The 22,886-nt window shown below is 40.3% G+C and overlaps 1 protein-coding gene across 3 annotated transcripts in view; it reads right to left on the bottom strand.

Annotated features, from left to right (window-relative positions):
* WDHD1 (WD repeat and HMG-box DNA binding protein 1) overlaps nt 1–22,886 on the bottom strand; it is a 49,782-nt gene that overhangs the window by 10,925 nt on the left and 15,971 nt on the right. For all 3 annotated transcript variants that reach the window (XM_037901255.2, XM_043547986.1, XM_043547985.1), the window contains exons 7-17: nt 21,950–22,045; nt 20,212–20,304; nt 19,139–19,245; nt 12,685–12,826; nt 12,303–12,501; nt 11,924–12,108; nt 10,779–10,963; nt 9,044–9,285; nt 8,064–8,201; nt 5,976–6,132; nt 3,381–3,495 (exon numbers count right to left, since the gene is read on the bottom strand). In XM_037901255.2, coding sequence (XP_037757183.1) covers nt 3,381–3,495; nt 5,976–6,132; nt 8,064–8,201; nt 9,044–9,285; nt 10,779–10,963; nt 11,924–12,108; nt 12,303–12,501; nt 12,685–12,826; nt 19,139–19,245; nt 20,212–20,304; nt 21,950–22,045 — 1,659 coding nt within the window. The remainder of the gene's footprint in view (nt 1–3,380; nt 3,496–5,975; nt 6,133–8,063; nt 8,202–9,043; nt 9,286–10,778; nt 10,964–11,923; nt 12,109–12,302; nt 12,502–12,684; nt 12,827–19,138; nt 19,246–20,211; nt 20,305–21,949; nt 22,046–22,886) is intronic.

Here is a 22,886-nt window from a genome sequence, read left to right as displayed (position 1 = left end):
TAGGATAGAATACCAGAAGGCATTTTAAGTGAAACAGTATAAAACAGCACTAGCATGGACACTGGCCAAAACTGCAGTGGTCTGCAACACAAACAAACAGGGCTAACGTGCACAGTCGGAACCATTTCTGTTTAAGCTAGTCCATGCTCATTGGATCAATTGGGAACCGTTCAGTCCTGTAGTGTGTAGACCAGTGATTCTCAAACTTTTGTACTGGTAACCCCTTTCACACAGCAAGCCTCTGACTGCGACCCCCCTTATAAATTAAAAATACTTTTTTATATATTTAACACCATTATAAATGCTGGAGGCAAAGTGGGGTTTGGGGTGGAGGCTGACAGCTCGTGACCCCGCATGTAATAACCTTGGGACCCCCTGAGGGGTCCCGACCCCCAGTTTGAAAACCACTGTAGACACTACATAAAATACAAGCTCCCTCCAGCCAAATTAACACTTCAGGAAGTCCTTTTTCCACTGCTTGGCAAGGACAATGAGACACACATTCAGTCAGTACTGTTGAAAAATGGAGGAAAACCATTGAACACTTCACAAGAGAATACAGTATTTTTTACTGAAGCTTCTTCTGTATACATCAGGGGTCTCAAACATGGCGCTATTTCCTGCGGCCGACTCCACCGGCAGCCAAGCTCCCCTCCCCCCCGCCAGCCCCTCCTCCTCCGAGTGCGCCGCATCCCCGCTTCTCCGCCTATCTCCCAGCGCTTCCTGCCGCCAAACAGCTGTTTGGCGGCATTTAGGACTTTCCAGGAGGGAGGGGGGAGGAGCGGGGATGCGGTGCACTGGGGGGGGGCAGAGTGGAGGCGGGGACTTTGGGGAAGGGGTTGGAATGGGGGCGGGGAAGGGATGGGGAGAGGTGGGGCAGGAAGAGGCAGGGCAGGGGCAGGGCGGAGCCTCATGGATTAGACGAGCAGTCTGAGGTATGACATTCATCATGGATGATCCTTTGCTGTGAGTAGCTGGGAAGAATGTTTGTTAAAAGTGGCAACGTATTTTGTATGAATAGTTACTTTAAAAAGTTCCTGCCATTACAGCTATGTTGATAGACTGTTAGTATGGATCATCATCAGTGTTACTGACCACATAAGGAATAGTTACAGGTATTTATATTTTATTAAAACCCCTCTTCGCATTACAGTTTTAAAAAAGTTAATACATTGACTTTTAATAGCATACTATATTACTCTTCATTTTTTTCATTTTTGACTCTATTTTTGTATCATTATATGAAAAGGTTTCAGTGATGCGGCCCTCGGGCCAATGTACTAGTCCTCATGTAGGCCTCATGGTGATTTGAGTTTGAGATCCCTGGTATACATAGATCAGTGAGCACAGATTTCAAAACATATGAACAGGTTTCAGAGTAACAGCCGTGTTAAAATAACAGAACGCCACTAGCCGTCACCTTCAGCCCCCAACTAAAACCTCTCCAATGCATTATCAAGGATCTACAACCTATCCTGAAGGATGACCCAACCCTCTCACAAATCTTGGGAGACAGGCCAGTCCTTGCCTACAGACAGCCCCCCAACCTGAAGCGAATACTCACCAGCAACCACATACCACACAACAGAACCACTAACCCAGGAACCTATCCTTGCAACAAAGCCCGTTGCCAACTGTGCCCACATATCTATTCAGGGGACACCATCACAGGGCCTAATCACATCAGCCACACTATCAGAGGCTCGTTCACTTGCACATCTACCAATGTGATATATGCCATCATGTGCCAGCAATGCCCCTCTGCCATGTACATTGGTCAAACTGGACAGTCTCTACATAAAAGAATAAATGGACACAAATCAGATGTCAAGAATTATAACATTCACAAACCAGTCGGAGAACACTTCAATCTCTCTGGTCACGTGATTACAGACATGAAAGTTGCGATATTACAACAGAAAAACTTCAAATCCAGACTCCAGTGAGAGACTGCTGAATTGGAATTCATTTGCAAATTGCATACAATTAACTTAGGCTTGACTAGAGACTGGGAGTGGCTAAGTCATTATGCAAGGTAACCTATTTCCCCTTGTTTTCCTAACCCCCCCCCCAGACGTTCTTGTTAAACCCTGGATTTGTGCTGGAAATGGCCCACCTTGATTATCATACACATTGTAAGGAGACTGATCACTTTAGATAAGCTATTATCAACAGGAGAGTGGGTTTGTTTGGGGGGAGGGGGGGGGGGGAGAAAACCTGGATTTGTGCTGGAAATGGCCCACCTTGATCATCATACACATTGTAAGGAGAGTGATCACTTTACATAAGCTACTACCAGCAGGAGAGTGGGGTGGGGGGAGAGAAAACCTTCTGTAGTGATAAACACCCATTTTTTCATAATTTGTGTGTATAAAAACAAACATCTTCTGTATTTTCCACAGTATGCATCCGATGAAGTGAGCTGTAGCTCACGAAAGCTTATGCTCAAATAAATTGGTTAGTCTCTAAGGTGCCACAAGTACTCCTTTTCTTTTTGCGAAAACATATGAAATTGCCCCTGAGATGGAGATTAAAACTCAGTGCCAATTTACACCATGTACACCCCAACTGAAATGAGGTTTAAATCAAATCAGAATTTGGAGCAAAGTACAGATCTTTTGCAGAGATACCAAAGAATATTCTACATTTGCATCTTTTTTTCAACTAGTCTCTACTTTAAGAGACAAATTAAACCTGAAGACCAAAACTTTCAGAACGACTAATAATTTTGCGTGCTTAATTAAATACTTTAAAAGAGCCTGATTTTTAAAAGTTGGGTGCTCAGCAGTGCCTGAAACTCAGACACCTATAATGGGTTTCAAGTTGGGCCCCAAACACTAAGGCAGCCAAAAAATGTTAATCACTTTTGAAAAGCAGACAGATTAGATTTTGATGATCAAAGGGAGATAGCATTTCTTAATGTGTAATCTTACATTGATTCTATCAACTTTGTTCTATATTTATTCTCCTTGGTACATACAATTATTTTAACAATAAAAAACTTGCATGAACTACCAAACCTGAACAAACTCCACACCTAGATCTCTTCTGCAGACTCTATGCTGCCTCTTTGTAGTACAGTTCCCAAATTGTTTATTGGGGTTAGATATTTTGCAATAAATTTAGTGAAAGATGCCAGACTGACAGCTCTGGAGACTGAAGACCCCTATTTATGTACAGATGGACTTCAGAAGTGGAAGCTTCCCTATACTATCCTACCCATGTGCCTCAACCTTGACCTAGGAGCAGAACACTAATTCAGTGCTGTCATGTATTCAATAGTTTGCCTCTTTGCAGTGGGGGTTTTAATAATGTGGACCCCTGTTCACTAGGAACACTTAAGATAATCTCATCCCAATTTGTTGGTAAAGTCTACATACCTCCATCTGTCCTTTTTCTGTTGTAATTTGACAGTAAGGAAGTTTAAAGGATAAAATTGCTACAGCAGGACGTGGAAGTGTAGGAGGGAACCGAGCTCCTTTACAAGGAATGCACCTGTCCAAGGAAAACAAAACACATACAAACCACTCAAAATCTACAGAAAAGCCAAACTGCAAGTCAGGTCTCCCAAGAATATAGAAGGAATGAGGTATTTTAACAGGGTTTGTCGTTTACAAAAATTGTATTTTTACATCTGTATAACTGGTGAGACAAATAAAAGCTCATGGAAAGACCAGAACATATGCTCCACAATGTCAGCTACACCAGAGTTCTCTATTCCATTCTCTTGTTCACTTTAGATACTTTAAATACGGCAAACAATAAAAACATTATAGCAAATTTCTAACACACGATTTGGTATATTCTAGAAACTGTAAATTCCAATTTATCCAAATCACGGTCCACAGAAAAACAGAAGATAACTGCAAAATTTAAGCTGGCTTTCTTATTGTTTGTTTTATTTTTGCCTGAGGAGTGGCGTGTGTGATGAAAAGGGACGGGGACACACACACACACACACACACACTCTCTCTCTCTCTCTCTCAAGACAGTCTTGTAGCACGTTCTGCTTTTTGGCGTTCTGGATCACACATACAGTCCTGAATAAAGTGACTCTAGTGTTATTGTAGCACTATAATGGCATTTAAGTTGGTACTCTCTTGCAGGGTTCAGCTAAGTAAAATGGCAGTTTGGGAAAGGTGATCTATAGAGCTGCATCACTGCAGCATTAACAAAATTTCTCCTTAACACTGCATAAAAAAAGAGGAAGCATTACTGGTCTGGTTAGGTGTGTCAGTTATTGTATAAGGTTTGATAAATGAAACACCAAACAATGAGCCTCCCCTGCTTTCTTATCTTTAGCAGTTGTAGTGGCTTTGAATAAAACGTTCTTTGCAATTCATAGAGGAGCACCCTTTTTCTTAGAGGAGCAGGAGGAAAAAACTCATGATGACTCTGACTCAGTCATCCCACCAGTTTGACACACATTTTAATGAGTTTCCTGGAGACCAGGGTTATTTAAAGATCTGGAAGAGGAAGTGGACAGCGAATTGAAGTCTGCCAGTGACACAAAATACTTTCACTTAATAAAAAACTACAGAGGAGTGTAAAAAGCTCAATTTTGAATTACAGGAGAACCTCAGAGTTACAGATACCTCGGGAATGGAGGTTGTTTGCAATTCTGAAATGTTCTGTAACTCCGAACAAGATGTTACGGACTTCAACTATGGGGGCGTTGGCGCTGCAGCCATGGGGTGGGGGTGGTGTCAAGGCTCCAGGTGTGCGGGGGCCCCCCCCTCAGGTCCCAGGGCTTTAAACCTGGAGGGAGTGCTGGGACTCAGGACTTCAGCCCCATGGCTCTGCTCCCTGTTTCAGCCTCACAGGGGGAACTGGGGCTCAGAGCTCCCCACGGCTTCATTCCCGGTTTCAGCCGGGGGGGTGGGGGGGAACATGCCAGGGCTTGGGGCTTTAGCTACGGGGGAGCACTGAAGCTGAAACCTGAGGGTCAGAAGCCTTGAGCCCCCTTCCCGGAGGCCTGACCCTCCCCCACCCTGCGGCTGCAGCCCCAACCCGTTATGGCTGAAGCCCTGAGCTGGTTGTTTTTTGGTTCTTTTTTTTGTCTCCGCTGCTGCCTGATTGATTACTTCCAGTTCCACATGGTGTATGGTTGACCAGTAAGTCCATAACTCTGGTGTTCGTACCTTTGAGGTTCTACTGTACATTTTTTCTAAATTTATCTGCCAGCAGTCTGTAGGGTAGTGCACCACTGAAAAAACAAGCTGACGGGTTCTGAACTGGCAGGAACCTTTCTGGAAAAGGATGTAGGAGAAGTCATAGATAGCTGAACAAAGAGGCCAAGCTAGTGTGGATCAGCAATTAAACAGATAGGATGCTTGGGTACATTAAAAAAAGGGATAGAAAACTATCAATTCCTTAAAACAATGTTATTGTCATATATTGCTCTACAAAATGACAGTTCGCTCATAGCTCCTCACAGTCATAGGCTAAGTATTATCACACAAATAACCAGCTATGACTGGATCTGCACAGGGGTCAACCCATGTGGATGCCACTGCAGGATCTGGCAATTATTGAGGGGATATGAGGAGGAAAAGTATACAAAGCGATCAAGGTATTAAAAAAGCAATGTAGGACTGGACCAAATGGAATTGGGAGCTTATGATGCTGTTTTAGGAACCCCAAAGAAGAAAGATTACAAACTTATTTGCTTTAGAAAATTGTAATTTTAGTAAGGTTTGTAATTCACGATAAAATGTAAGATGCCTGTTAGCCACACATTAGAAATTTCTTTATCAAATTATTACTGACAATTTTATTCAAGGTCAATTTAGTAATTAAATGTCCATTTTAAAAATTACATATATAATTGGATCACTTTCTGAGCATATTTATTAGCTATTTACCCTTTAAAAATCATGTTAGTTAAAGTTTCTTTACAGTTTCTATTATTCTAAAGGGGAAATGTAACATTTATACCATGACCAAGACAAACAACTCTCTTTGCAAAATCCCACCTCAGCTGCTGGGGGTTTTCATGGATGCCAATTACCCAATAATGATCAGATTTTCCTTTGCAGTATTCTCGTGTGTCACATACTGGAATCCAGGTGTTCCCAAGTCCTCTGTTCAACATCTTCACAATTCCCTCTGAATCCACATAACATGGGGTACCTATTTATAACAAACACAAGCATTGTTCTGGCAGCCAACTCAATCTAAGACCGCAATATGACCGAGGATTTATGGGCAGATGCTGCTAGGCAGCAGTACATGGTTAGGATGCCCAAATATTAAGTAATGTCCTCCAGCCCAAAAGTACAAACTGTTTGGGAGAAGCTACTGTTTGATTAGAAAGCTGCACCACCTGCTGGCCAGATTATTCAAACTGACATTTAAACATGGAGATACGTAAGAGATTGAAATTCCTGAAAGATTTCAAGAATTTGACAGAAAATAAGCTACTTTAGGAAAAACCACAACTTTGGGAATAAGCACTTTTTCCTACTATAAATCTCAGAAGTTAGAAATTCAACAGAAAAAAGGTTTCTCTCTTCAACCCGAGGCACAGCAGTATTTACAGTTTATCCTGAAACTCCCAAACAGGTAGTTCCCAAATTCAGCTACTTAGCAGCTGACAGGTTTCAGAGTAGCAGCCGTGTTAGTCTGTATTCGCAGAAAGAAAAGGAGGACTAGTGGCACCTTAGAGACTAACCAATTTATTTGAGCATAAGCTTTCGTGAGCTACAGCTCACTTCTTTGGATGCATTCAGTGGAAAATACAGTGAGGAGATTTATATACACATCCATTTTTTCATGTTCCGTGTGTATATAAATCTCCTCACTGTATTTTCCACTGAATGTATCCGATGAAGTGAGCTGTAGCTCACGAAAGCTTATGCTCAAATAAATTGGTTAGTCTCTAAGGTGCCACTAGTACTCCTTTTCTTTCTACTTAGCAGCTGTAATCATAATCTATATTTGATTCAGATGGTGCAGTCTCTCTGCTCTCTCACTATCCAACCAAAATTGGGGCCTGGATGAAGGTTAGATGGTGGAGACTCAATCCACAGAAGAAAGAGGTAATACTGGTTGGCACAGAAAATATTCAGAAGAGATGTTAGGGCTGATACCTGTCCTTGGACTCGAGGGTGTTTATCTGCGTTTAGTCAATAAGGTGTGCAAGCCAGAACCCCAGTATTTTTTAGCACTCAAGTAGCATTAATAGCCAAGAAGGGTTCTTCTCATCTGTGTATAACTAGCAGATTGGAACCTCTCTTTCTGGATGCAGAGCTGCTCAGCTATCTGGTCTTTGTTACCTCAAGCTGCAATTATTATTGCACACAAAGCTGTCATTGAAGACCACTCACATTTCAGGTAGTGCAGAATGCAGTTTCTGAATATTTAATGGTGCTTCTCGCTGGGAGAATGACACCTGTAGTCCACAGTGTGCTCTTGTGTCTAATTTGTGTCCAGGTGCAAGTCAAGGTGTTGGCTGCAACCTATAAAATAACTTTCTAATTTTGTTCCTGACTATTGCAGAGAACACCTCTCCTCATGCTATACTGCAGCAGTTGAGGTTAGCTGAAGAACTGACTTAAAAGCCTGCATATGTAAAAGGGGAGTGGTTGGTGGCATAGGGTTCCCAGCTACGGACCCTCAGTTCTAGAACTTACTCCACACATTGATCTGACAGAGGAGACTTTGTTGACCTTCTTAGAAGGCTACAGGGCTTATCTATTTTTCCTCACAGGCTTTTCCCTAAGCAGATATTTGGGACAGATCTCAGGTTTTTTCTATTTCAGTAGAAAGGCAGAGATGTAGCTTTTTCGGGGGGGAGGCAGGAGGGAAGCCAATTGGCTCAAGGTTTTTTGGTAACATTTTAAAGTATTTTTTTAATACTGTAAATACACTAAGATTTCCAATTACCACATTTATATCAGAGGAAGATGGCTGGATCGGTGGTCAAGAGACTTTAAAAACAAATTTGAGTTACAGGAACATCTTATCTTTTAAAAATTAGGTGAACAATTATGCAAAATTCTCCATCTAAAAAAGCCAAGATTGCTCACTGGAACTCTCATCACATAGCTGCATCATCTTACCTTCTGCTGAAAATCCTACCCACATCAGGTAGGATTTCCTTGTAAGAGGAAGTGGGTCTCCATGTAAAACCTGTCTCTTCTTTTTTCCTAACTCTATCAGCTGTACTCCAAGGCACTGGTCCCCATCAAAGCCAGTACCTAGTAAGAAAAGAAGGTCAACCCAATGACTGTGTTGCATAACAATATAATTTTATACTTGATTAGACAGAATCTGAAGGTAAAATGCATCTTCCTCTGAGTAATTCTATTTCAGGTCTATGCCTGAACTCGTAGGTCAAATAACTGAGAGCCCAATTCTGGTCTCAGATATGTGAGTACATGTTGTGTGTATCTTATAAGCTCAGCTACAGCTCTTACAAACACATGCGTAATATTTGTTTTTACAAACTACAAGTTTCTACAAACTTCCTCCTGTGTATCTGAAATCCAAGTTGGATCATGGCTATCTTACAGTTACAATCCTCTCCCCACAAACTCAGCCAATTATCAAAGCATTCATTTGTTCCTGCCTAGCAATTAAATGTCTATTGCACATTCTTCTTCAGAATTCATGCTATTTTAAGTGACAGATGTGCATAAATATGCAATGAGGCCAACATTTGCAAACTTGAGTGCCTAAAATTTCAAGCAACATTTTTTTTTGCTGATTTTCATAAGTGTTGAGCACCTACAACTCCTACTGAAGTCACTGGGAGCTGTGCATCCTTAGCACCTCTCAAAATTAGGCTACTTATTTTTAGGTGCCTAATTTAAGGCACTCAAGTTTGAATATGTAGGCTTTATTGTTTAATGACATTTGTGGGTTTGCTGCAATAAAAGGAGTTACTGGTGGAGAGGGAGAGAGGAAGCACAGAGCAAGGAAAAGAAAAGAAGAATTGGTGACCATGCACATTAACCAATACCTGAAGCCACTAACAAGAGATGGTAGGGATTTAAAACAAACCAAAAAAAAAAAAAAAGCATGAGAGGAAGAAGAGTACCTCTGTGATAAATAACCACAAGCTGCTCTCCATGTCCCGCCATTGACACCACTGGACCAGGGAGACTGAAGATCTCTTTCTGAACTCCACCAATTGTAAACACACGAGTTAGCATTGCACTAGTGGCACAAGCAGCCCAGCCCTGACCCAGACAAATAGCTTCAATATCTTCATCCTTTGGCATATCTACTGTCCATTCCTTATTGGAATCCCAGGAGCTAAAATGAACGCAATGAAGCTTGCTAAAAAATGAGAGGAACAAAAGGAAAACATTTAAACATTTAAGTCTGAAATAGACGGCATGACTTAAAATACACCATCGACTTAGCTGTGCTCTGTAAAGTTTTATTATTTTCTGAGACTTGAGGGATTACCTACAATTTGCAACTATCAGACAAGTGAAATGGCATGATACGTGCAGATTACCATTTGTAACCCTATTGCTCAGTGACTGATCATCCAATTCAACTTGCAGCTTCAGAAAGCCAGATTCTTCAAAAGCATGATGTTGAATCTGATTGGAGTCTATGGGTGGGATCTTCAGATGTGCTGAGCAACTCCAACTCCAATTAAAATTAATGTGATTTGAGGGTGCTAAGCACACCTGAAAATCAGGCCCTACAAATCTTGTCACATTTTCCTGACAAATTCAGGTTTTTTTTTTTATTAAAACTTTTAGTTTTTAAAATTTAAACTTTAAGAGACAGACATAAGCAAATTGCTTTTAAAATTTCAATTTGATGAGTTTATTTGCATGAATAGTTCTATTCAGTGCTGCAAGGACATAAAAAGAAATAAAAAAGACAAACTCCCACAGATATCGGTCAGAGGTAAGTAAGATCTACCCAGGGATAGGGCTACATGCTTAGGGCTTGATCCCTGTGTCCATTGGTCATTACTGCCCATTATATTCCTGTTTGTCATTTAAAAGTGGAATTCCAAGTGCAACATCTTTCATATGGCAAATTTAAAAATACAGCCGCTTTAGAGTCCTGTTACATTCAAACACCAGAAGGCAAAAAAGGCAGACTCCCAAGTATTTGACACACTTTTGAAAAAGCTTTGAAAAACGTACACGTTTTTCAGAGCTCCTGTAACTAGTAGATGCTGATCACATTTTATAAATGAAGATCTACATTTTGGCTAGTTGTACATGGATGAACTGGGTGAGGAAATGGGTGAAGATCTTTCTCGCCCTTGAACATTCCCCAGCTGCTGCTGGAAAGCACATACTGCACGTTTCATCAGCAGGTTCTAAGATGCATTATACAGTGCACACACTTAAGTCATTCTGTCAGTGTGTGTCCTGCAGCTAAAATGCATCTACGCATCAATGCTCAGACACAATAGCTTTCTATTATCACTCCTACTACTGCAGAGGGAAGTAACAATCTTCCCAACAATGCCTTATCATGCATTATTGATTTGAGGGGACTGAAATTCTGTCATTAATATGTAGAGTTTCGTTTGAGACATCAATGCATTAAAATCTTCCAATATACACTTGGAAAGACAGAAGAACTTCAAACAACAAGAAACAAAGAAAAACTACCTGCACTACATAAAGTATTAGGATAGTCCTTAAATCTACATAGCGGAAGGATGTGAAAATCTACCACCATTTTTTTTTTTAAATTAAGATCAAGAACCAAAAAGTGGTAATTTCAAAGAGCTCTTCGAACATGCTGAATTTAATTCCACAATACAGGTTCCATGCAGATGCACTATAGATTACCTTGCAAGTTCCTCTGTGCTCTCACATGCCAACAGGATAGCTTCACTGGAGAGATCAGCCATTGTGTGATTCAGAGAATTTGGCAAGTGTGTTGCATGATGTATAGAGGTATCGTGAAATTCCACATCTATAGCGTTGTCTTGCTCATCATTATAACAACGAATAATACCAATAGAGTTCCACACCTATAAGACAAAAGGTGAAGAATATTAGCAATTCCAAAGAAGCCAGTTAAATTATTCACACCTATGAACAGTTTAAAAGTGGCTGTGGCTGTCAGCTGCTGGGGCCGGAGCTCTCCCCACTGTTCCCCCTCATGGCCGGAGCTGTTCCCCCTCCCCCTGCCTCCCAGCGGCCACTGTTGGAGCTGTCAGCAGCCAGGGCTGGAGTTGGTACTGTCTCCCCCACCCCACCCCCCGCAGCAGCAGGAACTGTCAGTCCCCACCTTCCTCCCACAGTGGGACTCAGGCTGTCAGTCCCCCCAGCAGTCAGCCCCTCCTCCCGCCCCAGTTATTTTTAGTAAAAGTCATGGAAAGGTCACAGGCTTCCATGAATTTTTGTTTATTGCCTGCAACCTGTCCGTGACTTTTACTAAAAATAACAGTGACAAAATCTTGATCTCAGTCATAGTTGAAGATAAACGATTTAAAAGAGTATTTTATCTAGAATGCAATAGCACAGGTATAAAATATCATATTCTAATTTTCCCTTAAAACAAAATATTGTGTCTACATGAAAATAAATAAAAATAGGAACTTCTAACTCATGTGCGATTTAGGCAAGTTACTTAACCTCGCTACAGCCCACTTTCTCCATGTGTAAAATGGCGATATATAGATATATAGGTATATATACACAGATATAGATATATAAATATATATAACGCTTACCCATCTTTTTAGAAGTACTTTGAGATTTACAGGTAAAAGGTGCTAAGTGCAAAGTATACCATTAAGAGCTCTGGGTATTAACAGAAGGCTACTTTTATTATTTAGCTTTAGAGTTATGTCAAATTTTACAGTTTTTCAAGATAACAGTAAAAGAATTGATTTTAGTCTTAGGCAAGTCAAACAAGAAGTAGTGTCAGTAATTACTGAAAAAGTTATCGTATCAATCAACACAGCCATAGATAAAATTAGACTTACCATGAAGCGGTGCGTGAGGTGTGAAGGGGTAGAACCAGACTGGAATGGCTTTTGCTGGGGAGTTGGCATTGGTCCATCATAGAAAGGTCTTTGGGTGGTTGATACTGGCAGAACTGGAATGCTACCATCTTGGTCATTGTCATCATCTTTTTCAAGATCGGAATTAACTTTCATCAGTGCAGTATCTAGAAGGTAAAACTTTAATATCAGAGGATTACCATGGCAGATGAGATAGAAAAAAATTAAAGAAAACACTAAAAACTGTGCAGTGTGATAAAACAGAGGCCATATTTGGACAGAGGATGTAGGTAAGACTCAATAAAATGCTATCAGAGCCCAAAAAAACACTAAGAGCTGTAGAATCCAGTTCATTCTGTACCTAGTGAGTTCTCATCGTCCTCTATTATTGCCCCTCGTTGTCTAGGATGGCCTGAAGCTAGCATGAGGTCGTCATCATCATCATCTTCCTCATTAGATAGGACCTTTGGAGATGACCGTGGCTCAATCAGGTCTGTGTTTAAAAAGTCATCATCTTCATCAAAAAGATTGTTGTAGTCCTTTGTCACTGCACTGGAGACCTAAAGTGAAAAAACAATCCTCAAAGAGCATTTTTCTGAACCTTGCATTCACAGATTGGATTAGCTAATAATCAAACCATACAGGGGCTGAGACTGCTAGAGCTTTGAGTTTTTATGTACTCAGTCAAAATAAGCATGATTGCTTAACCAATACAGATAAGGGTTAAGTAATATTTTTATTACCTTCCCACTTGATTTCTTTCCATCTCTATTACCAACATTCTCAAGCAGTCCCAGATTTCCTTCAGTGTCTGTATATGCTATTTGCCCACCTTTGGGGTGCCATGCCAGCCCACAAATTGTGTAACTTTTCTCATGTTTCATCCTAAAAACAAAAAAAAATGTTTTTAAGCTTCTTAAGGTAGGAACCTTCATAAGTGTATTCTGCAAAGTTCTAGTGCTCCTTGTACTATAAAACAACATACAGATAAATGTAGCAACAACAAAATTACAAAGTGCAGAGAAGGGCTACTATGATGATCAGAGAAATGAAGAAACTGCCTTATGACAGCAGACTTAAGGAGCTTGGCTTGTTTAGCTAAAAAAACCAAAGGCTGAGGGAAGATATGATTGCTCTCTATAAATACATTAGAGGGATAAACAACAGGGAGGGGAAAGAGTTACTTAAGTAAAGGGCCAATGTTGGCCCAAGAACATATGGATATAAACTGGCCATCAACAAGTTTAGGCTTGAAATTAGACAAAGATTTCTAACCATCAGAGGAGTGATGTTCTTGAACAGCCTTTTAAGGGGAGTAGTGTGGGTAAAAAAACCTAACTTGTTTCAAGACTGAGCTTGAGAAATTTATGGAGGAGATGGTATGATGAGGTTGCCTCCAATGGCATACAGCACATCCACGACTGCTATTAGCAAATATCTCCAAGGGCCACAGATGAGACTCTAGATGGGGAGAGTTCTGGGGAGAGGGAATTTTTTCCCATGTGTCTGGCTGGTGAGACTCGCTCACATGCTCAGGGTCTAACTGATCCCCATATTTGGGATTGGGAAGGAACTATTCCCCCAGGTCAGATTGGTAGAGATCCACAAGGGGTTTCACCTTCCTCTGCAGCATGGGTCACTTGCTGGTTTGAACTAGAGTAAATGGTGGATCTGTAACTTGAAGTCTTTAAAATCAAGAGTTGAGGACTTCAGTAACTCAGCCAGAGGTTATGAGCCTATTGCAGGAGTGGGCGGGGGAGAGGGTCTGTGGCCTGCGATGCGCAGGAAGTCAGTCTAGATCAGTGATACTCAATTAGATCTACCCATGGGCCGATTTGAGTATTTTATGACGAGAGGCGGGCCATTAGTGCAGAAGGCTGACAAAATAAAACACAAAACAAAACTTCAGCTGCCAATAAATAAAGACCTTGACTGCAACATAACTATTAGTGTTTCTTTTAACAAAGTTTATAAATCAACATTATTACGTGTTTCATAGTTGTAGCCATGTTAGTCTGTATCAGCAAAAAGAATGAGGAGTACTTGTGGCACCTTAGAGACTAACAAATTTATTTGAGCATAAGCTTTCGTGGGCTAAAACCCACTTCATCGGATGTATGCAGTGGAAAATACAGTAGGAAGATCACACACACACACACACACAACATGAAAAAATGGGTGTTGCCATACTCACTATAATGAGAGTGATCAGTTAAGGTGAGCTATTATCAGCAGGAGAAAAAAAACCTTTCGTAGTGATAATGTAGCGCAAGAACAACGCTTCCTCAGCTCTCGTCCCCTAATGCCCCTACTCTACTTGCACTACATTGATGATATCTTCATCATCTGGACCCATGGAAAAGAAGCCCTTGAGGAATTCCACCATGATTTCAACAATTTCCATCCCACCATCAACCTCAGCCTGGACCAGCCCACACAAGAGATCCACTTCCTGGGCACTACAGTGCTAATAAGCGATAGTCACATAAACACCACCCTCTACTGGAAACCTACTGACCGCTATACTTAGCTACATGCCTCCAGCTTTCATCCAGACCATGCCACACGATCCATTGTCTACAGCCAAGCTCTAAGATACAACAGCATTTGCTCCAACCCCTCAGACAGAGACAAACGCCTACAAGACCTCTATCAAGCGTTCTTACAACTACAATACCCACCTGCTGAAGTGAAGAAACAGATTGACAGAGCCAGAAGAGTACCCAGAAGTCACCTACTACAGGACAGGCCCAACAAAGAAAATAACAGAATGCCACTAGCCATCACCTTCAGCCCCCAACTAAAACCTCTCCAGCGCATCAAGGATCTACAACCTATCCTGAAGGACGATCCCTCACTCTCACAGATCTTGGGAAACAGGCCAGTCCTTGCTTACAGACAGCCCCTCAATCTGAAGCAAATACTCACCAGCAACCATACACCACACAACAAAACCACTAACCCAGGAACCTATCCTTGCAACAAAGCCCACTGCCAACTCTGCCCACATATCTATTCAGGGGACACCATCATAGGACCTAATCACATCAGCCACACTATCAGAGGCTTGTTCACCTGCACATCTACCAATGTGATATATGCCATCATGTGCCAGCAATGCCCCTCTGCCATGTACATTGGCCAAACCGGACAGTCTCTATGTAAAAGAATAAATGGACAGAAATCAGACGTCATAAATTATAACATTCAAAAACCAGTCGGAGAACACTTCAGTCTCCCTGGTCACCCGATTACAGACCTAAAACTCGCAATACTACAACAAAAAAACTTCAAAAACAGACTCCAACGAGAAACAGCTGAATCGGAATTAATTTGCAAACTGGACACCATTAAACTGCACGCAGCCAATGAAGTGGGTTTTAGCCCACGAAAGCTTATGCTCAAATAAATTTGTTAGTCTCTAAGGTGCCACAAGTACTCCTCATTCTTTTTGATTATCACCTGTGTTTCTGGCAATCTCTAATGGGAGAAGTGATATTGACGATTTCTGGCAAGCTTTATGAAGCGTGTTTTGTAGGAGGTCAGGGCAAGGCACATGCACTGTTGAAGATGCTCATCTGTCAGGCAATTGCAGCGTTGTTTTTTTATAATGTTCATGGTAGAAAACCCAGATTCGCAGAGGTACGTTGATCCGAACATTGTTAAAAGATAGATGAATAGATTCTGGCTATTCTGAAACTGCTCAGCATATTAAGTCCAGAAATCACAAAGTCCCACTTCTCTGAATTTTGCCTTCAAGACATCTGAGCTCTGGAGCCTTACAATTTCTAATTGAAAGGCACCTTCATCAATTAAATCAAGAATGTTCTTTGCTTTAGAAGGGCAAGGACCGCAGAAACAACAAACAGATAAAAAATAAATAAAAGCAAATCCTTTGGAATTTTAAAATTTTCAAATCACATTTTAAAATTTTCAGTCAGATTGTTTAGGAATTCTTGGATCGTTTTCATTGAAGTTTCATCTGTAACAACAACATACAATGTGGGAAAATGCAGCATCTTTCCTGTAAAGTCTGTCTGAAAGACTTCACGATTCACACACTTTTTCAAACAGATCCCCAACACTGCTTGCATGGCCTTGGAGCTGCAAGCTGAGGGAATTCAAGTGACCAATAATATCGCACAGAAAAGTTACCTGTGACATAGAGGAGACATCATTTATAAATTCCAGGAACTCACAAGCCTTGGTCTTGTGGTTTGAAAGAAATTCGATTATTTCTTTTTGAAGTGCACAAAACTTCTTTAACATGCACCTCCTACTTAACCAGTGAATGTCGTTGTTCTGCAACAGGTCACTGTATGCAGCTGAAACGTCTTGTAAAAAAGGTTTAAAAAGACGATGTTGCAAGCTAGAAGTTGAGTGTATATGTAGTTCACTAATGTCATCACAATACCCACTGTTTTTTTCAAGTCCCCAGACAATTTACCGCATAGGACAGTCTGGTGAATGATGCAATGAAGCATATTTAATGAAGGGTGTGTCGCTGCCAAACAGGAAGCAAAGCCCTTCTCTTTCCCAGTCGTGGAGGGACCTCAATCTGTAGCAAGCAAATTTACTTTCTGCAGATCTAAACCATTTTTTTCAAAAAAGCCTTTTATCTTTTCAAAAATGATCTCTCCTGTGGAGTAGGATTTTAATGGTTTTAAGCACAAAAATTCTTCCTTGAAAATGTCACCATCATAAAATCTAACAAACAGCAATAGCTGAACAGTGTCACTCAAATCGCTTGATTTGTCCACTGCAAGAGACATGTATTTGGCATTTTTTAAATCAGAAAGAAGCGCTGACAAACAACCCTCGTAAATTACCTCCAATCTTTGCATTGCCATGGAATCAGACAGGGGAATTTGCTTCACATGGTTCACATTGTCATCTTTGTTTTTATCTCCAGCAAAAAGCTCCTCCAGCATTTCCAATGGCACTCCTTCACAAGCTCGGCACCCAAGAAAGGCTTTTTCTTTTTAGCTAGTACCAACATTATCCGAAGAGAAGCAGCTGTTGCTTTTTCTTGTAGTCGCTGATGTTGTGAGAATGACATTTGAAGTGCGATATGAAGACTTCAGATTTTCAATTTTGTCACGTCTTGCAACACTGCCAGGAGGCTAGGCCATGCTGAAGTTATTGTGCTTTGATTCGAAGTGTCACCTCACATTGATGACCTTGTAGATGGATACAGTGGTTTGGCATATTAAGTGCAAAGGTTTTGCGTTTAAATGAGGTGGCGTAATAAAAGGAAAATCTGCTGTCCAGTTTGGGTTAAAAGCTTGGTTTTTGCTATCGACTTTGCGATGTTTACTCCCACTAGCATTCATTTTTGGCTCCATTTCCATTCCTAATGAAAAAATGGGCAGCATCCTAGCTCAATCATAGCCAACGCTATCACGAGAACTTAAGATCCAGTCAGCAGTGCTTAATTTGTGCGGGGGCTCAGCCTTCGCACCTCTGGACTCCCAGCCAGCAGCTGCCGCTCTCCGGCTGCCCAGCTCTCAAGGCACCACCGTCGTCAGCAGCAGCGCAGAGGAGTGACACTACCATACCACCCTTACCTCTGTGCTGCTGCTGGTTGCAGCGCTGCCTTCAGAGCTGGGCACCCATCCAGGAGCTGCCCCTCTCCAGTCGCTTAATTTGTGTTTAATTTGTGCCAGGACTTGCTGGGGCTGAGTCCCCGGCACCTCTTTCATGACAAATTAAGCACTGCAAGTAAATTACTTACTAAGGAAATCATAGGCAAATGATAGGCAGCGGAACATTTTTTTAAGGTGAGCTGGCGGGTTATACAGGAAGCTTTTTCGGGCCTGCGGGCCCCCTACTGAGTATCACTCGTCTAGATGATCATGATGGTACCGTCTGGCCTCAAAGTCTATGAACTGAAGTGAAGTTAGCAGAAGTTCATAATATAGCACCTAGAAGTTCTTCCTTTCATATGAAAAAAATCAATTTGAGTTTTAAAACAATTAATAAATCAGAATTATATTCATGAAATGATAATTTCCCACTATAGGTGGAAAAAGAAAAATAATTCCCCAGCAGACACGTCCTGCTGAATTGTCCAGTTACAATAGCACACATGGCGCTCTCGTGAATCACATTTGACTAATTAGCCCTTTGCCTCTAATGTCAAATGGATTAAGTCTCCTCTCTCCCTTTGTTCTCACATAAGTGTCCTCCTACGAATCATCGGCATATAATCTTCCTGGGCTCCTAACATGTATTTTAAAAGTAATAAATCATGTTTCTTATCTGACTTATTCACATGCAAAAACCCTCCCTCCTCCTCACTTCATCAGACTTATGGAACAGAGATACTTTACTAACAAGACAGTAGCACAATCAGGTTCTGCCTTTTCTCCTTTGGGGCAAAGGCGAAAGAGTGGTTGGCTCCCTGATGAATCTTTATTTCCCCTCCTCCTAATTTAAGTATCCCATTCTTGAAGAAATGCATCACAAGAGCCACTGTTCTTGCCCTTTCGGGAGGCTCAAAGCCATATTCCCCTTACAGCCTGTCACAACACTACTCTTTATAAACTAACCAAAGGATGAAGGTGAGTAATAAAATGCATCACCTTATCCACTGTGGGCTAGATAGTTGTATTTACTCATAAACCCACACTCAGGTCCCTGCCCCACAAGAATCACCAGGAGGCATTCTGACTCAAAGTGAGCTAGAGAATACCTCCCAGAGCTCCCTGGTTGCCCTGAGACGAAAGCATGGTGCACACTATGTGTACATATGTGATGATGATGATGATGCCATGGCTTTGCCTACTTCCCACCCTCTGTCTAGGAAGTTGCTCCTGGTGAGGGGAAGAGGTAAAGCATCTCAGGCAGCCCCTGAGTTCCCTTGAGTGCAAGGCCTGCAGTTCTGACCATCCCTTTCACAGGCTGTACAACAGTGAGGAGACTCCATGCTCCCTCGTCCCACCCACTGTGGGGCCATATAAAGGGAGTCACTAATCTAACCATGAGTGGGCTGCCTCTCTACTGCTCCCAGCTCAGGGAGCAAGAGAAAGTGGATTTTTTTATAAAATCTAAATATATATCTTTTTAAGAGCTTTCTATAAGCAAATTATGTATCTATTTACATGGACAAAGTCTAAAAATAAGGGATAAGAAAAAACTCCCCTTTGTGAAAACAATAGATAAACATTTATATATTTTATGGAAAGCAATGAATACCTCTCCATGCACTCCTGAGTGTCCACATTCCAAACTGCTATACAACCATCGACACTTCCAGCTGCTACATACTGTCCGCAGGGAGACCAGGTCACAATACTCAGAGTCTAGGGAAAGTAGACATTACTATTAGTTGAGCGCTAACAATGTTCTTGGTCCCGTATAGTAAAATAGACATCTATGAAAAAGATCAAGAACTTTTAGCAAACTATATCCAGCTGTCTGTGGGAGGATTTTTTGCTACCCTCTTATAAGAGCCACTTTTTAAAAATCAGCATGTTTTTTATTCCTTTTCATTCAGAGTACTTATTTTCAATCACTACATGCTATAAAGAAGTGCAACAAAGTCTGAGTTTTTCAAATGTCCTGCAACACGTGGACAGGAGCAAAATGCATTTTGCAACTGCAGAAAGCAACCATTTTAGGTGGAGTTATGTACGCATAAAAGACTGTTTTATATTTTAATATTTGAAAGACTATTAAGAACTGTTCCACTGACGATACGCCCAGTGATTTACACGCGTACTATAACAAGACTCTTGTAGGCCTAGGTACACATATATCTAAATTACCATGTAGGTGAATTTGCATTCTCCTACCCAGCGATCTCCAAAGATGGGATGTTATAAGACAGGAGATCGCAAAGTTGCTATTTTCCTACTATGTAGGCAGATTTTAATTAATCAAAATATAGAGTAGAATAATGAAATCTCTATTATGCAAGCAAGCAAAGAAATATTTCTAACAGTTCTCTTTGTATTAAATCTATTTGGAACAAACATCTGGAACAGATGTTCCCAAACTCAGACCCACAGAGATCTGGCTGGTTACATGGTGCTGTCTCTCCTCTTGATTTTTTACCACATTGCATCCAAGGATACTTCAAAACACTTCAGATACTTTCCTAATATTACTATTCTATATAAACTACTGCTGTAGATTCCACAGGACTATAACAAGATTGCAAATGAGAGGGAAGTTGACCTGGAGGGTACATGTCCATGAGACAATTTCTAAGGGGATGTGTTTCACCCTATGACAAAGTTTACAAACCTATGATTTAGGGCACTTACCTGAGTAATGAAATTATCTGAAAGATCAAATTGATTATCCCAAGTTTCTCTTCTGTACAGTTTAACAACTTTCTCAACTGGAACTGCTAGTAACTATTCAGGGGGAAAAAATCTGTTAATTTAGGACAAATCAAATTTTGTTAAACAGCTTTAGTTTTATTTCACATGTCCCCTCCCATTCAAATAAGGCTAATTACAGCAGCCAACAAGCAGTGTAGTTCCTTTATTCAGAAGTGACATTATAGTTGTAACTGTCACAACAGCCAATCTGACACAGTATCTTAATTAGCATCCCAACATTGTTGATTGATAAAATAAAGACAGACAAAACATTGTGAATTGTATTGGAAATTTCAAGAAACCATAAGTAAGCATAGTTGAGCACAGCAGTTTGTATTTTAATCTGCATTTATTTCTGGCAGAAGGGTGAAGAGGCTGACAGCTGCCCCTGAAAATTACAGAAATTCTGACCTTTGGAATTGCTAGCAAAATTTATAAATAGTTTTCAACTGCTTATAAATAAAACTTCCCCCAATGGACCCCTTCAAAAGTTGATATCTATAAAACCTTTTGATAGGATGTATTAATATTTTATACTTATACTGTTAGATAATATTTTATATATAAATCTTTGAATATTTGACACCTAAACAAGATAATTTCACCTAATTCAAAGAGTATTAAAAAATAAGGAAAAAAACAAAGTTACTGCCAGTCACCCCATAGACCACTGCAGTTCAAAGTACTTCTTACATTATGTCTAAATAAGAAAAATAATATATTTGTTTAAATTTCAAGATATGAATGCAATATAGATTGTTCTGCCAATCAAAACTGTTACTGTTTTAGAATTGTATATAAAGTGCATACCTGTAAAGCAACATGCAAACCTAATGGACTGTAAGTGACATTCAAGCAGCACAAAAAAGTGATACATGGTCTTCTGCACAACTTAAGCCTCCTGGTACCAGTGATAGTGGACATGGGCAAAGAGACTCCACATAAAGCCTCAGAACAAGATGGCCTGAAATGGATTATTCAGGCAAGCTTTGTGAGGGGACAATGGAAATGCATTTATGCAGATCCAGTGGATGGGAACCCCACATGGCATTTAAAAGTTGCAACCATTTTTTCAGATCATAAGTTGGAAGAGGGGTTTTGCCATGTCTCCCACTTTCACTTAGCTCCCTGTCCAAAGCTCCCTTACTATGGCTGTGTGCATGGCTGGGTAAGTTTCACATTGTATATACATTTTATTTGTAACGTAACAATCAACACTTCTTAATTCACACTAAAATCAATTTTATTCTTCTGTTGAAAATACAATAACTTATTATTTAAAAGGCTTGTTTATTTATACAATAGAAATTATTCACAGTATAAAGTTTACTTACATGAAAGAATGACTGAACCACTTTGATACCTGGTAGTGTACAAAGATGTTATTTCCCCACCAACAGGGTTCCTTCCTGTTCAGCATAACTTGAATATATAATACGGTATCAGGCTGACAGCTGGAGTATTGCCAACGTCACTTTGGCACTGACTATACAGTACTTTAACAAGTATCCATTTCCAGGGTTTGTTTGTTTTTTTAAATAATTTAATCAAAAACACTTTTCTTATTTTTTGGTGTTGGGATATGGATTGGCGTGGCTTAAATTCCGTTGTTAACAATGTGCTAAGTACTCGCAGAGAGAGAGGACTAATACAGACAGCAAAACAATGTATCACTTACCTTCCCACTTTTAGGCTGCCAGGCAAGCCTACATATTGATTTAGCATTTATCACATCGTTACACTTCTGCAGCAGCGGCCAGCTTGTCACGCATGTCTGAAAACAGAATATTTAGGGACTAGGTTCTCTAGATTGCAACTGCAAAAATCCTTCTGTATTATAAAAAATAGAAAGTCTTAAAAGTGGAGTGTAGGGAAAAGAGGTAATTATACTAGAATTGTGGAAGTGAAGTAATATATCTCACCCAAATATGATATTAAGTCTGTCTTCTTATTATTATTATTATAAAAAACCATGTCCAGGTTTTATAACTTAGTGAAAATATTTCTATAAAAATATAGCTACTTATAAAATATAAGTCTCAGACCAAGCACAAACCTTTCATTTTTATTAAATATGGTACAAATCAGATTGGTTATTCTACCCTACTAATACTTTGTAAAACCACAGTGATTTTAATAGGGTTGGATAGGGTGTGTGTCAAGGCAGGATCTGACCACAGTGATACAAAAAGGGTTGTATTGTTGTGCCCCATATTACTGCTTATACATTGAAATGCAAATCACAGCTATAATCTCAAAACATTGTATACGAAAAGTTACAGTGCCAGGATTGCTATACAAAAGGCATCCACAATCATAACTTCTAATGCTAGGTCTGACAATTTAGGTGTGTATTTGTCTTAAAAACTAGCAAGTCACAAGGATACTACTCAATCCTGCAATCAGCCCATGTATAAATTACTCCCATTTGGAGTCCCATTGTAGAGTCAATGGGATTTAAGCAAAAGTAATTCTAGACACAACTCTGCAGGACTGGGCCCTAACTCTGGAGAACTACATTATTATGAGCTATTGTTAGCATTAAATCTGCAAATTTTTCACCTGTATTAGGATTTTTAAAATATTTATCTTTTCCATTTATTGCCAATACACCC

The sequence above is a fragment of the Chelonia mydas genome, chromosome 6 (assembly GCF_015237465.2).
Source record: "Chelonia mydas isolate rCheMyd1 chromosome 6, rCheMyd1.pri.v2, whole genome shotgun sequence".
Taxonomy (NCBI): domain Eukaryota; kingdom Metazoa; phylum Chordata; order Testudines; family Cheloniidae; genus Chelonia; species Chelonia mydas.
Note: the sequence above shows the minus strand (reverse complement) of the source record. Positions and strands in the feature narration are given on the sequence as shown.